General features: G+C 44.7%; 1 protein-coding gene across 4 annotated transcripts in view; it reads right to left on the bottom strand.

Annotated features, from left to right (window-relative positions):
- Nucleotides 1–16,404, bottom strand: part of ERICH3 (glutamate rich 3) — a 68,458-nt gene that overhangs the window by 37,213 nt on the left and 14,841 nt on the right. For all 4 annotated transcript variants that reach the window (XM_060276816.1, XM_060276814.1, XM_060276815.1 and 1 more), the window contains 5 exons: nucleotides 13,630–13,701; nucleotides 12,161–12,283; nucleotides 8,876–9,031; nucleotides 5,887–6,072; nucleotides 1,924–2,104 (listed from right to left, as the gene is read on the bottom strand). In XM_060276816.1, coding sequence (XP_060132799.1) covers nucleotides 1,924–2,104; nucleotides 5,887–6,072; nucleotides 8,876–9,031; nucleotides 12,161–12,283; nucleotides 13,630–13,701 — 718 coding nt within the window. The remainder of the gene's footprint in view (nucleotides 1–1,923; nucleotides 2,105–5,886; nucleotides 6,073–8,875; nucleotides 9,032–12,160; nucleotides 12,284–13,629; nucleotides 13,702–16,404) is intronic.

Raw genomic sequence — 16,404 nt, 5'->3', positions numbered from 1 at the left:
TCATTTTGTTATTTTAGTGACTGAGTGTGATGTGTGCATGCATGAATTTTATTATACATCATCCTGGGAGCACTGCATACTTAAAGTGGCAGGAAAGAAATTTAACAAAAGAAATAACTAAGTTTAGGAAGAGGAAGCCGAAGCGCTAATCAAACTATAAACGTAAGGCATCTAATGTTGCCCAGCGGGGAGAATCTTGGATTCACCAGAGGCAACTATCTTCTTGTAAGATAAATTAATACTAAACAAGTAACTTGCCTCATTTGTTTTGTTGTGAGAATGAAAGAAGTTGCAACTCCCCAAAACTAGAAAGAACTTGCATGCAACACTGCCATGGGTTGGAGCTGCAACAAAATGTTGCAGTGCAGAATTCTGCTGTTCAGGATTCCAACCTCTCCATTCCATTCCTGTTACCTATTTTCCATCCTCCCAATCACCCACTGCCAGAAGCACTCTATAGCTATGTTCACATGCTCAGTCTTCATGAAGCTGTTTTTGAGGGATTTCCCCCTTACCCTTTAGGGGTTTTTTTTGTTTTTCTTTAAATAAAAAAGGAAGATACAGAATGTGTGCAGATACTAGCCTAGTGTACTAGTATTTAAGCAGAGGTGGGATGGCCATTTGTCACTGGTGCTTCTGCTGAGATCCCTGCATTGCAAGGGGCTAGACTAGATGACTCCGGGTCCCTTCCAACTCTACAAATCGGGTTCTCCTCCCAGAGAGCACGTGTTGTGGTGAGGTCACCACAACTGACCTTCTGTTGCTGGAGTGGGTCAGTTTGGGTTGCCACAGCTACCTGACTGGTCCCTCGGAAGCATGGGACCTGTTCCGGCCAATGGGGTTGCAGAAATTGCTTCCAAGGGATAGATATATACTGCTGCATGTTGCGTTGAGATTCTTCTGTTTCACTTCGTCCACCAGATCACCCTCCCTATATTTAGGGTCTGTGTTGACCTTGCTATACCATCGTGGGTCATCTGCTTTGGGGGCAGGGGTAGCTGAGATTCAAGATGGCTGCCAAGTGCTTGCAGTCCTTTTATTTGTATCCCACCCACCCCCAGAGCTCAAGGTGTCCTACGTAGTTCTCTTCCCTATTTTATCTGCACAACAACCCTGTGAGGTAAGAAAGAGGCAGTGAGTGACTCAAGGTCACCCAGTAAAATTCATGACCAAGTGAGGATTGGAACCCTGGTCTCCCAGGTCCTAGTCCGACACTCTAACCACTACACCACACTGGCTCACATGCTGAAAAGGGTTCGCTACCTGTGGTGTATCCCGTCCAAGACCTCTGGGAATGGGCTATATTTACTTCTACATTCTATTCATTGCCTACCACTACTGCAAATTAAATAATGTAAATTATATTTACTTAATTTATTATTTATTTCAAATAAATAAGTAAAATAGAGACTACATCCTTCCCACAGCAATCGCCTTCTATTGTGCCATGAGATTAATTCTACCCAGCATGCAAGTCTTCCCTCAGATCAACATTGTCACCATTGATTCACGTTCAGAATCAAAGCTCAAGCATGTATTCATTTCCCTCCTGGAGTCATAAACAGCTCACCCTGATATATTATAGCTTCTTGTAAGCAGATAATTTGGTATTCATTTTACCCCTGCAAGCATTTTATTAACCATACATCTCCATCCAAAAATTAATCTAACCTGCTGTATTTTGCTAAATCACCGCTGTACATCCCCTTCTTCCATAATTTGCAAAAGTAATTGCAGCCTCGTTTTCAATCATGAAACAGTAAATCTAGACTTAGTTTGAGGCAGCTGGTATATACGTCCCTGGACACGCATAACGAGACACAGCTTCGCGGAAATAATTTCGCTTCCACTTCCACAGTTTATCCATATAAAATAAAGAGTTATCCAGAACTGAAATGAACTCTTGGGCTTTCTCATGCTTACCTCCCTCCAGTACTTTGTCTCTGAACACACACAGGTTTTCACCTCCACAGTGCTGTTGATATATTTTGATTTCCTCTCGGTTGTCCAGAAGGTCATAGGACAGGTGTACTGTTTTCCCCAAATAGATCATGGTAACAGACGCATTGCTTTGTATTTGAGGCCTGTAGAACTTCACTGTCTCCTACATCAAAGAGCACAAAAGTCCACTGAGATACCTGCAGTTTTCCATGGCTGATATTTGCCCTGCCAAGATCCATTTTCTGCTGTCAGTGTTTAGCAATCACACTCTGGACATGTGGGAAGGCGATGAGCAACTGGCAACATGGCATGTACAATCCCTCTGCTAGAATCCAAAGCAATCACTTAGGGCCTTCCCACTACCTTGACACATATTCCATATGCACCACATGGAAAGAGTCCAATGAACTAACCTAAGCTGTTTGGGGCTGCACAGAGCATCACACTATGGAGAAAGGTGGTACTTCAGAGGCAGAGAACATCTTATGCAGCAGCAATGAAAAAAGGTGAATTCTGTGACGGAATTCTGTGTCAAGGGCAACTGTCTACCAGTTCCATCTGGTACGCTGGCTGAGACCCTACCTGCCCGTGCACTGTCTCGCCAGAGTGGTACATGCTCTGGTTATCTCCTGTTTGGACTACTGCAATGCACTCTGCGTGGGGCTACCTTTGAAGGTGACCCGGAAACTACAACTAATCGAGAATGCGACAGTTAGATTGGGTAGTGGGCACAGATCTACACTGGCTCCCAGTACTTTTCAAAGCATAGTTCAAAGTGTTGGTGTTGAACTTTAAAGCTCTAAAAAGCTTCAGCCCCGTATACCTGAAGGAGCGTCTCCATCCCCATAGTTCAGCCTGGACACTGAAGTCCAGCTCCGAGGGCCTTCTGGTGGTTCCCTCGCTGCAAGAAGTGAAGCTACAGGAAACCAGGCAGAGGGCTTTCTCAGCAGTGGTGCCCTCCCTGTGGAACGCCCTCCCATCAGATGTCAAGGAGATAAAGAACTATGCAACTTTTAAAAGACATTTGAAGGCAGCCCTGTATCGGTGTGGGAAGTTTTTAATGTTTGATGTTGGAAGCTGCCCAGTGTGGCTGGGGCAACCTAGCCAGATGGGTGGGGTAATAATAATAATAATAATAATAATAATAATAATAATAATAATAATATCCCGCTTCCAGCATAAAATAATAGGATCATTATGAAAGAGCTCAGAAATAAAACTGGCAATATTGCAATGGCATTGGAGAAATCTATGGTGAAACCACACTTGGAAGACAGTGTACTGCTCTGGTCACTACACAGCAAGAAGAATACTGAGGGACTGGAAGGAAAGTGCAGCAGAAGTGCAATAAAGAGCAACCGGAATTCTGAGGAGTGTGAATCAACCCTCCTACGAAAAAGATTAGTGTGTGAGGCTTTTTACTTTAGTGGAAACACAGGCAAGGGGTCAAATGACAGAAAGTGGATACAGAAAAGTGTTCCTTCCTCTTTCATAATAATCCAGTGAAGGTAAATGATGTGACCAATGGAATTCACTACCACATAATGTGGTGGTGGCCCTCACTTTAGGTGGCTTTATTAGACAAATTCAGAGAGGATAAGTCTATCAGGGGCTAGTAGTCACAAAGGCAATATAGGACTTCCAGGGTCAGAGGCAGTGTGCTTGCAGGACTACAGGAGAGTGCTATTGCCTTCATGCCCTGCTTGTGGGCACCCCATAGCTATCGGACAGGAAACAGAACACTGAATCAGGTGGGACTTTGGCCTGATCCATGAGGTCACTTTAAAAAATAATCTATTTTATTGAAGGTTTTCAACATATAATACTATAAAAACCAGACAAAGATGATATTTAAAAAGAGCAAAATAATAAAAAGGGAAAGAAAAGAGAGGAAAAACAAACTAAAAGAAACAGAAACATACACTAGATAGATAGATAGATAGATAGACAGATGGTGTATGTTTCTGTTTCTTTTAGTTTGTTTTTGTTTCTGTTCCAAATCCAGACTCTGCCACCCTCCTGCTGGCCCAGTGGACAATGCTTTGCCTGACAATCCAGACATTGAATACGGGGATATATATACAGTGGTGCCTCACTAGACGAATGCCCTGCTAGACGAAAATTCCGCTTAACGAAATGATTTTCTGATCGGAGGTTGCCTCGCTATACGACGAGGTTTTCTATGGCCACCGCTTCGTCTTGCGAAAGTGGCCATAAAAACCTCCGATCAGAAAATCAGGGCATTCATCTAGCGAAAGGGGAACACCGCCGCCTCCCGCCTGCCTCCCCCGACACGGAAGGCAACTTTGGAGATGTCCGAAGTTGCCTTCCGTGTCGGGGGAGGCAGGCGGGAGGCGGCGGCTGTCTCCCCCCGCTGCCTCACACCTGCCCCCCCCGACACAGAAGGCAACTTCAGAGACGTCCGAAGTTGCCTTCTGTGTCGGGGGAGGCGGGCGGGAGGCGGAGGTGGTCTCCCTCCGCCGCCTCACACCTGCCTCCCCCGACACGGAAGGCAACTTCAGAGACGTCCGAAGTTGCCTTCCGTGTCGGGGGAGGCGGGCGGGAGGCGGAGGTGGTCTCCCTCCGCCGCCTCCCACCTGCCTCTGAAGCTTCGTCCGATCCGGCTCTGTCGTTGGCAGCAGCGGCGCTTGCTCTCTTGGCTCAGGGAAGCGCCTGCCTGACTTACCCGAGCCAAGAGAGCAAGTGCCACCGCTGCCACCAGTTCCCCCAGAGCCCATAGGAACGCATTAATTGACTTTTAATGCATTCCTATGGGAAACGGTGCCTCGCTAGACGAATTTTTCGTAGCACGAATTGAGTCCTGGAATGAATTAATTTCGTCTAGCGAGGCACCACTGTACCATATTCAACATCTGGATTGTCGGGCAAAGCATTGCCCACTGGGCCAGCAGGAGGGTGGCGGAGTCTGGATTTGGACGCAGGCTCGGGCTCCCTGACCATGTGAGCGTCTCCTGGATATCCAGACGAGGAATGTGTTGGGAGGAGCTTCTCCCGACGGTGCGGGCGAAGGTGTCTGCAGAAGGCTCGCCTGTGGTATTGGTGGTACAGCTGGGCAAGAATGATTTGCTGGAAGCTCCCGGGTTGTGCCTGCGGACCCGCATGCAGGAGGACTTGGAAGAGTTGAAGGCAGCTCTTCCAGGACTCAAAATTTTTTGGTTGCAGCTGTTACAGCGATGTGTGTGGCGTGGTAGCCGATGCCCAGTTGCCACTGAGAGGGCCAGGAGGTGCATCCAGAGCACAGTGACCAAGAAGGTCCTGGCCTTGGGCAGGATGGTGATCCATCACCAGGGCATTACCTTCCATGATGTGTCCCTTTACAGGCTTGATGGGGTTCATCTGTTTGTGATTGGAAATGATTTGTGGCTGACCACCATGTCAGCAGGGTTAAGGGATTGGTTACAGGTGTGAGTGGTTGGCGGTGAGTGTGGGTGCTCATGTGGTGGATAGGCACTGGTTCAGGTGATAGGGATGGGAGAACATTCTCACCATCCCCATGTGAAGGGTATTACGTTAAAGGAATGCAGCGACTCAAATGGTTTGGTCAACCCCTGTGAGGGGATTGTGCCCATGCCAGAGTCCAGGGGGACATCTGGGTGGTGGACATAGTCTGTTCCTGGCTTTTCGCCTATCCAGGTGTTCACCCTTGGCTGACCTATGCTGGTGCCCTGGGTCAGCGCTACCTGCAAGGGTACAGGGAGCTAGTCAAACCAGAGCCTATGCAACCACTCACTTCCTGTAATCAATAAAGTTGTGGCCTAAATTCTGCCAAAAACCAAAACTAAAATTTGAGTGAAGTGTGAATTTATTTAGGGGGGAGGTCTCTGGATCTGAACACGCAAATCAGTCTACATTCTCAAAGGTTTTAGGGGAAAATGTGATATCGAGGAAACATGAAAGCCCAAAATTATGGCAAAATCATATTACCTTCATCATTTGGTCCAAGCCATTGGGTGCGGTTGTTGGGCGAAAACGGCGGCCTCTCAGTGTCCCACTTTTCTTATCACTTCTGGGAGGTGGTGGAGTAGGTACCACAAAATTGTTAACGACAGGAAGTCGGTATGGGGATATTCCAGCTGAATAATCCAGAGATTTCAGCACCCCTTTCTCCCCCTGAAATGTTTTAACAGCAGTTAGCATCCATGCCTTGTTTAAAATTATGCATTAAGAGCAGTGTTCAATAGACTTTTTTTGCTTAGAATATCTCAGTACTTTAGGTTCAATGTATTTTTTAAAAAAAAAACACACAAATTTCTTTTTGGGGGGGGGAATACAGACCCACTTGTTCATTTCTGGTCTGCGATACAGATTCTCAATACATCCCAGCCCTTTTACTGCTCCTCTAGGGTTTGGAATTCCCTTTGTCCTCTGCTTTTATGAGATAATATTTATGGGACGTTTTCACACATCATGTAAATGTACTGTACCTCAGGGTTTGCCACAGTGAACTCTGTGTGAAAGGAAAAAACTGTGAGAAGGGCAAACGTGTGCTTGTAAACATGGAGTGGGCACATGCCAAGGTACACCACATCTCTCCCATTCACAGTTGACAGGGTTTCCTCCAGGGAACATGAGGCACATGCACCGAGAACATTTGCTGCCTCGTGTGTGAGGTTTGCACTTGCCAGAACATCCCCAGTTGAAGCGAAGCGATATTCAAGAGTACAGTCCATATAGTATCAAAATAAAATTCATCCAGTGATATAATTTGAATGCTTAGCAATATCTGTCGATGCAAATAATAGCAAATCATAGACAGTGGTCCGGATAATGACACTGTTTCGACGTGGTCTTCCTCAGTGTTGAACTACAATATATATGTGTGTGTGTGTGTGTGTGTGTGTGTGTGTGTGTGTGTGTGTGTGTGTGTCTAGGACAATAACCAGCATGAACTAGGTTCTTAATAATCAAAAACACTAATTTTCATCCAGTACAATAAAGGTAAACAACACAAAAGTAAACAAAATAATAGCATACCTCAGAAATGTATACAGTCAACTTCTAAGGAGCAGTGGTCATAAAACTATGTAACCACTGCTACCCAAACCAAGGTGTTAGAAGTCTAATATACACCAAACCGACCACAGGCCGAAACAGTGTCATTATCCAGATCACTGTCTATGATTTGCTATTATTTGCATCGACAGATATCGCTAAGCATTCAAATTATATCACTGGATGAATTTTATTTTGATACTATATGGACTGTACTCTTGAATATCGCTTCGCTGCAACTTAGAAAGATATACATAAAGATAAACATTTATGCCCTCATTTTTCATCGGTCCATGTGTTGCCGCTGTTGTCTTTAGTCTGGAGTCCGCATCACAGGGGTTAGTTGATTTAGTGTAGAACAGGCATCCCCAAACTTCGGCCCTCCCGATGTTTTGGACTACAATTCCCATCTTCCCTGACCACTGGTCCTGTTAGCTAGGGATCATGGGAGTTGTAGGCCAAAACATCTGGAGGGCCGCCAGTTTGGGGATGCCTGGTGTAGAACATCCCCAGTTACTGTGGGTGTGCTACAGAGCGTCCCGTTGGCCATGTATCTGCATTCCAGTCATGAATCTGAATAATCACATGCCAGATCATGGCAGCTTACTAACTGAGGCAATTACAAAGAAAGTACACAATCAATGAAAGTGATTGGCAGTAGACTGAGAAAGTACTTCTCCGCACAACGTGTAAGTGGTGAATAGAGTTCACTGCCAAAAGATGTGGCGAGGGCTACTGGCGTAGATGTTTTTTAAAAAGAGGATCAGACACACTCATGGATCAATAGCTGTTAGCCATGACAGCTACATTAAACCTCCATGTTCAGAGGCAGTGACAGTACCAATGGCTGTGTTTCTGGGAAGAATCTGGCTGTTCACTGATGGAAATAGAATGATGCTGACCTACAGGGCCGGCCCTACGGCAAGGCTGGGTGGCACAGGGTGCCGGGGGGGCACCGCATTGCGGCGCCTGCGAAAGCCATGCTGTGCACTGCGCCCACCAGACAGCCACACTGGGAAACGGGGGGGGGCGTCGGAGGGATATGCTTAAGATATGCTTAAGACGGCCCTGCTGACCTATATGGACCTTTGGTCTAACCTAGGGTTTCCCAAACTTAGGTCTCCAGCTGTCTTTGGACTACAACTCCCATCATCAGGGAACCAGTGGTCAGGGGTTTTAGTGCAAAAACAGCTGGAGACCCAACTATCTCAAAGGTCCATGCCCCTCCTTATGAACAGCAAAATAACACAAAAAATGGATTGATAGATAGCAGAAAAGAACAATATAATTTTGCTTAAGTTGGTACTAAGAGAAGTTACAAAACCAACCTTTTTTGGGGTGGGGCAGAATTTGAGTTACCCAGATCCTGGCACATGGAACTGGATAACTGACATCCTAGCACAGGCTTCCTCAAACGTGGCTCGCCAGATGTTTTTTTGGCCTACAACTCCCATGGTCCCTAGCTAGCAGGACCAGTGGTCAGGGATGATGGGAACTGTAGTCTCAAAACATCTGGAGGGCCGAGTTTGAGGAAGCCTGTCCAAGCAGATTAGTTTTTTTGTGTTACGGAAGAGAAGAACAGGGTAGCAGCTAGAGAGAGTTTGGGGTATGAGTAGAATCAAAGAAGTGCACCTGGTCAGCCAGGTCTGCCTTGATTCTGCTTGCAACGTGTGCTTCAAATTCTCACCCCACATCCCTAACATAAGAGTTACCATATAGCAATCTTAACCCCCTCAAAAAACTTGCAGTTGGACTACAGCTGCCATCATCCTTAGCTATGATATCCAGGGCAAATAGGAGCTGGAATCCAATAATCTCTTAGCTAACCTCATGCTGGGCCATCAGTTAATTATTAATACAATGAGTGAGTTTATAATCATTCTTTCTACAACATCGCTTGTATAAAAGTGCAAAGTCTGACCCCGCTGGCATATTGTTGTTCTTTCTCAAAGACGAGGGGCTTTGGTCTAGAAGCAGCCTTTGGTGCAGGTTCATCTGTGGCACAGCTGAGAAGCGGCTGCAGTCGGACTGGTTGCTGTATACTCCCTGGCGCAGTGCTTGGTCGAGGATAGGTAGCCTGGGCAATTTAAATAAACGGGAAAGTGGGAGACGCTTAGGAGCAGCTCACTCTATGTGACCTGGTGCTTTTGTTTCAAAGTACATAGGCAGAGGTCCAACACAACTGCTACTACTATCATATCCCTAACTGAATAACTGGTCACAGGATCAGACCAGATGCTTTGCTCACTGTTCTGCCAGTAATAATTATGGTATTCAGACATATATTCTATTGGGAAGTCATGTGGACAAAATAAAGAACGATGTGTTTTTTTTAATAAGAGACTAGCTGGCCCTGCCACGCTTTGCTGTGGCGATGTTGTTTGTTGGATGTCCAATGGAGGGGGCAATTTTTTTGTATACAAATCTAGGTTTCTACCTGTCCTAGGTGTGTGTATGGACAACATAAGTGGATAGAGACACTCTCACATGCACTCCCGATGTGGGCGAATTTGAGGACGATCGGGTAAGCGGTTGTGGAGAGAGGTTCGTTGGAACAAACATGCACCGTCTACATTTTTATATATATAGATTGAAGAGTAATCCACTCTGGAGTTTAATGAGTATCTGAAGATGCTTGACTCTCTATTGTTTTATTTTTGCAGCATCCGCACAACATCCTCCTCATCCAAGTTGCTTGGCTGTACTTTCCCTGTGTTAAATTTGGATTCTCCCAATCCACAGATAATCCAGATAAACAGACTGTGGACACATTGAAGTGGGTTGTGTGGGTGGGCTTCTTCTTTCTTTCTTTTTTTACATGTGTGGTGACATTTTCTGGGTGCAGTTTATACACACCACCCCCTACTTCCATGTGGTTTCCATGAGGCCAAAGGAAAGGATGCAGCCTGCCCTTTTCCAGTGGTTGTTGCTGAAGGTACCATAGCTATTTTGTGCAGAACTGCTCTTGCACAAAACAACTGTACTTGATATGAAAAAGAAAATTTGCTCTTGCAGACATAGGAGGCAAGAAAGGAAAAAGGGAAGAAAGGCAGTGGGAACATTTCATGCAAGTGACTCCATATTCTTGCTGGTCTCTGAGGGACACACTTTTATAAACTGCTGTTTTGTGTAAATCTTGCATTTTTAAAAATAAAATAAAGGTGTGTGTGCACAGGTTACTGGCTTAGAGCTCAATACGCTCATTTTCCCCCCTACTACTCTTTTTATGCAAATCTGGTATATAGGAAAACTTGTATTTAAAAAATGATAGCAATTAAAGGTGTGGGCTGTGTGCATGCACACAAGGAACCTAAAGTTTCCATAACTTTTGGTGAATGGGGAAGTGCTAATTGCAGGGAGAGAAGAACAACGCACACTGCCCACTAATGTGGACCAGAAACACTAAGGTGGAAACATAAAATTGAAAGCACTCATAAGTGGATGATGGTACACAAATGCCCACACAGAAGCAGCACCCAGAGGCACAAATAACCCAGCATGGACACAGCCTCACTGTGAAACAAAGCAGCTTTCTTAATAAAAAACGTCATTGTACAGCTGAAGCGTAATGCCATTTTCATATCTTAAGAAATCTCTGTGCAGTATAGTAGCTGGACCATAAGACTTGAACAAGTGAAACACTACATTTCAGCTACAAATATCATGGGGTGGCCTTTGGGCAATTCAGAATCTTTCAGTCGGATCTACCTCATGGGGTTGCTGCGAGGATACTATGAGGCCAATAAACTCCTTGGGTGCAAGCCTGGAGGCCCTGGGCTGTCCAAACCACAAGACCACACTCTCAGCCCTGCTGATGTGCTCCAAAGGAAAGCAGAGCAATATTTTTGGCACCAGTGTGGCTGCAGGAGTTGCCAGAAAGAGGTGTAGAAGACGCCATCCAACCGTTTTTGGGACTCCACTCCAGATTTCTGTAGAGTTTAATCCTTAGCCTTTTCCTCTCCCAAATATATCCCCCAAGGCAGCAGAGACTTAGGATCAGAATTATCCTTCTCCTAAATGGGCTACCTTCCCAGTCTGAAGAGTCCCACCTGCCCCTCATGTTGCTGCCCAGGGACCGGGGGGCATTCCCCCCCCCCCCCCGTGGTCAAATGAAAAAAATGGGTGGAGCAACATATATTTTACCTTTGAACCGTAAACTAGTTTTTACACACACACACATGAAACTCTTATCCTCCATCCAAGCAAACAAAAGGTATTACAGTGGTACCTCAGTTTACAAACTTAATCCATTCCAGAAGTCCGTTCTTAAACCGAAACTGTTCTTAAACCGAGGCGCGCTTTCCCTAATGAGGCCTCCCGCCGCCGGTGCCCTTCCACCATTCAGATTCCATTCTTAGACCGAAGTAAAAGTTCGCAAACCAGGACACTACTTCCGGTTTTGCGGAGTTTGTAAACCGAATCATTCTTAAACAGGGCTGTTCTTAAACCGAGGTACCACTGTATCAGTATTTAAGGACACATTTCAACCAGCCAAAAATACTCGGGGAGGCAGCAAAGCGGGCCAGTGAGGGGCATGGTCTGCGAAGAGAGCGTGTTTGTTGCTGGGAAGGCAAAGTGGTATGGGAAGAGTCCTAATGGTCAGATAAAGAGAATTGGGGGATTGAAGTAGGTCATCAGGCCTAGAGTTAGGTCTTGTTTTTAGACAAAAGCAAAGAAAAAAATGTTACTGGTAAAAATCCCAATGTTGCAAATTCAGAAGTCTTAACACTTTGATTCCAGTTGGATCAGGGCTGTGGCCTGTGATGGCATAAAAAAGGTAAAGGACTCCTGACAGTTAAGTCCAGTCACGAACAACTCTGGGGTTGCGGTGCTCATATCGCTTTACTGGCCCAGGGAGCAGACGTTTTCCCACAGACAGTCTTTCCGGGTCATGTGGCCAGCATGACTAAGCTGCTTCTGGCGAAACCAGAGCAGCGCATGGAAATGCCGTTTACCGTCCCTCCGGGGCAGTACCTATTTATCTACTTGCGCTTTGACATGCTTTCAAACTGCTAGGTTAGCAGGAGCTGGGACCGAGGAACAGGAGCTCACCCCGTCGTGGGGATTTGAACCGCCAACCTTCCAATCGGCAAACCCTAGGCTCAGTGGTTTAGACCACAGCACCACCTGTGGGCATAGCTGAAAGTTAATTGTAGGACAGAGCTGAAACAAACATAACATGACCTATGGGCCCGCTTCAACTCACCAGTTGACCTAAGTATCCTCTGTTGCCAAATCTGCGGCGCCCCAAGCGATTTCTTGGCCCAGTGGGTGGGTGTGGGGAAAGCAGGTGAGTTCCATCTTCCACTGCCCTTCTTGATCGTTCCACCTAGAAAATTTAGATGCCTGAGAAAGTGGTATAGTTAAGAAATGGAAGATGCTCCCTGTTTGCCCTGCTGTTTGGAGAAATCTGTTCCTCCATTACTAAACCAGTATTTTGAGACCTCATAAGAGAGCCAAGACTAGCAAATGACTCTTGAGGTATTAGTAAATGTGGGGGGTTTTTCTTTAAGATTTCATCTAACAACCTTCCCTAGAAGAACAGTCTAAAATACCTAGAACAAGCGAGAAATTATAATATTAACTTTGTGGATATTGAAATATATATAATTGAGGATTTATTGGTATATTTTATTGGTATATTTTTTGATAAGCTTGTAAGATCATAGCTTCCCTAATGTGGTTTCATCAGCAGCTGGAGTTCGTTAAAATTCTTTGTGGACGCTTTTTAAGAAGATTTATGGCTTGTGATGCAGTTATATTTGAGCCCACCAAAATGGACGCCGGGTTGCGGAAGAGCAGTCATAGAGTGAGGGAGCCACTGGTATGTTATTAGATGTGTGTTTATTATCTGGACTTGGCTGACCCTTGCCTGGAAAGACTGTAAATCTGCAACCGGAGAAACAAATGCACAGAAGCACGGACATGATTTATTGGATCTGGCTCATGATGGTGTCTGCTAGCACGAGAAGATTGTTGGTTGGACTCGGTAAAAATTCCAGAGTGGAAGGAAAGACTGCAAGGGAATTTATGGGGAAGCTGGACATAAATTTCACACAGAAACAGATACTTTTTGTTTAATCTCGCTTGAGAACACCTCAGAGGCTGCGAGAAGATCGAAGGATTGTAATAGAACTGTTGGAAAAGATCTGGATTATTTTTGGACTACAATGATTGGAAAGGATTTGGATTTCATTGACTAGAAAGACAGTAATTATCGATGATCAGAACCCTCAAAATTCCTCAGAATTTGAAGTATGGGAAGTCAAGAAATTTTATAATTTGGCATAATCTTGGGATTAATGGATCTGAGTTTGTATAATTTGGAATCATTGGTATGATATAATTGGTTGTAAATGAAAAATCTAATAAAAATTGATTTGAAAAAAATTGTGGGTTTTTTTCTGTATAAATGTGATTGTTGCTGGTCAAAAGCAAATCATGTCTAATAAACTGTGAGAGAACACAGCCAATTGTGCATTAAGAACAGAGAGAGAGAAATAGAGATATGAAATAAATATCAATGCCATGGCTATATACATAGAAGTAACTGCTTACAGAATCTGACGAAGTTTCTTCACAGAATTCTTATCCATCACACCAGTGATCCCATTTCTAGCATTCACAAAACAAGTTTTTGAAGTTTCTTGTAAGATGGAAGTGAAAAATCTTTACCTTAGCTCTCTGAATACGGTCTTTTCTGGCAGAAGTTTCAATTTTTCTTTTTAGCTCACCCTGGTGATGACGCTAGTTAGGTGTTTTTTGAAAAAGAAAAGAAAAGGCAAATGTCACATTAACAATTATTCACATGCATTGGAAGAAATAAAGCTTGAGGCTAATCTTCACCACTGCTCTGTGATATGTTTTCCACCAATATTCACAAAACATGGGGGGAATGTATGTGTGCGCAGGAGTGGGGTTCCTGTGTGTGACTTCATAAAACACATTACCAAATGCATATTGCAAGCTCCACAGAGCAACTAAAAACCAATACGTCATTTTAACATTCTGGTTTGATCATATGCATTCAGCCTCACTGTGACATAATCAGCACTCTGCTCGACATGTACAATAAATAAGTACTTTTCCAATTTTAATGTAGTTTTAAACCACATGTCATGCGACACTTCAGATGTTGCTGGGCTAAAACTACCATCTTTCCTATTAGCTACACTGTTTGGGGCCATCTTGATGTAAACGTTTTCAGAGATGGAAACGGTTGGCATAGAAAAAGAAAAGGAATGACCATTTTATTTTGCCCTAAACATACTGTCATGCATGCAGTTACAAGTGTGAGACCCTGATTTGCACCGGGACCCTGTTGGGAGGGGTAGAGGACTTTAAGTGTCTGCCTCACTTCAGTCTTCACGTGGATCAGGGGCTCTGCTCCTGCCCTATGCATTGGAATTAGAACTCTTATTTGAGCCAATAGAATCTCCCAAACCCCAATTCTAAAAACAGGCATAGGAGGACCAACTAAACTGGGAACAAATGATTAACCCCACCCACACCCACCCTACAACTCTGCAGATGTTCTGATCTGAATCAAAGACCCTGTGCTCTTTAGAAGCCATTTTTGACATGATTTTAAGTAACAACCACTGAGCATGATTATTCAGAAGTTAAGCCCCATTGCGGCCAACAGAGCTACACCTAGGTAAATCTTCCAAAAACCACAAGGCACATCATGCATGCCTCTATTAATGTCTATTAATGTCTTAAATTGCAGCCTTTGCTGAGCTTTCTTCCCACTCCCCAGGCCTGGCCCATGGCACTTTTCCATCCATTGGGGTGTTGTTACACATAATGGGGCAGCTAATGAGCTAATGTAGTGCCCCCACCCCAGTGTTGTTAAAACTACAACTCTCATCAGACCTCTGTTCCACCCTTTGCGTTTCACACCCCTTGTTTAGAGACCACTGATATTCCCCCTTCCAGTCTTAGGCAATACCCGTAACTATCCCTGGCCACACAGAGTCTTTCCCTACACTTGGTCTCTCATAGAAAAGGGAACAGGGAGAAGGGAACAGCGAAATTTCTAATGTACTCCAAACCAAGTAAAACGATCTTATCCCGCTTCCACTGATGGGGATTCCAGTCTTGGCAAGCACGGGAGTTGGAGAGAAGGTGATACAAGTCCACAGCAAAACTCTCTTTGTGTATTCCACGGGCAAACTGTTCAAAACCATTGTGTTGGATGATCCATAAGGTCCCTTCAACGGTCCTTGGGTGAGCAAGGTGTTTCTGCTGGTGTTATTTGGCTGGCCAGGGGAGGGGAGGGGAGGCGATAGGCGACTGCTAAATTATCTCCATGTTTGTATGTGACAGCGGGGCCTCCCTTAGAATTCCATGGTTCCAAGGCAGTTGGTCTCAACTGCTGCTTTACACTCTATGCAAGATAAAGCAGCCATGTCAAAAGGAAGCATAGCATGAAAGCTGGCATCTTAGGAGGACTCAAGAGACCTGAAGTCCAGGTAGAATAACCTGCATTATGGGCTGGAGGTATATAGATATATAGCGATCCGTGCACCTTAATGTTGCACAGGATCAACCACGGAAGGGCATCAGCATCACAAAGGGAAAACAGAAGGCAGGAACAATCCATGAGTGGAACCAAGGCAGAATGGGGCCTACCTGCAGCCACATTTCCACCTTCTGTGTGAATGAGATAGCGTCTGCTCCTCCCTGCCCTGCCTCGCTCCTTACATCCATGCCCCTCTTTGTTATTGCTGGCTGTCCTTGACCTTGGGTGTTCGTATTGGTAGATGTGAGCGTGTATCTGATGGGCTGTAATAGGTTCTTGAGTACACAGGTGGAACATGACCTCCTGCTGCCTTGCCCTCAGGAGATGACTGCGTGGAACCCAGTGGCTGTAGGGAACTCTTGCATTCTGAGCTGCTCGTGCCACTTTATTGGTTCTGACCAATTGCAGGCTATTCATGCAGCTTTCCTTCCTCCCTTAATTTCCTCTTCCCTGCCAATATGAAATTATTGGAGAATGTGTTTTTGCTATGATTTAATATTTCTCAGGCCACCTGCAAATTAGTGGAGGAAAAATTTACCTGCTCATGCAGGCGTTTTATTGGATTTTGCTCCAGATAAATAGTCCTATGATTCTATCCTCACAGTCACTAACACACTGCTTAGCTTGCTTGCATGTGCATTTAATTCAGAAAAAAATGTATAAACCAATTAAACAAAAGCAGACAAGCAAATTTACAGGGCACACATAAAAACAATTTTCCAGTAACTACCCAGGTAAAAGCTTGACTCTGCACTGGGATGTGGTTATCATTGGTGGTAGTATTCTTGTTGGTATTATACTTGTTTTATATTTTGCATAAATATAAAACAATATGAATTATAATACCCAGATAGTATCAGCAACATTTAAAGACAAAGACTAAATTATGTACCTAGGTCGGCTTGCTGAAACAAAGCAAGTTTTCA

This window comes from Zootoca vivipara, chromosome 7 (genome assembly GCF_963506605.1).
Source record: "Zootoca vivipara chromosome 7, rZooViv1.1, whole genome shotgun sequence".
Taxonomy (NCBI): domain Eukaryota; kingdom Metazoa; phylum Chordata; class Lepidosauria; order Squamata; family Lacertidae; genus Zootoca; species Zootoca vivipara.
This window is presented reverse-complemented; position numbering and strand designations above follow the sequence as displayed.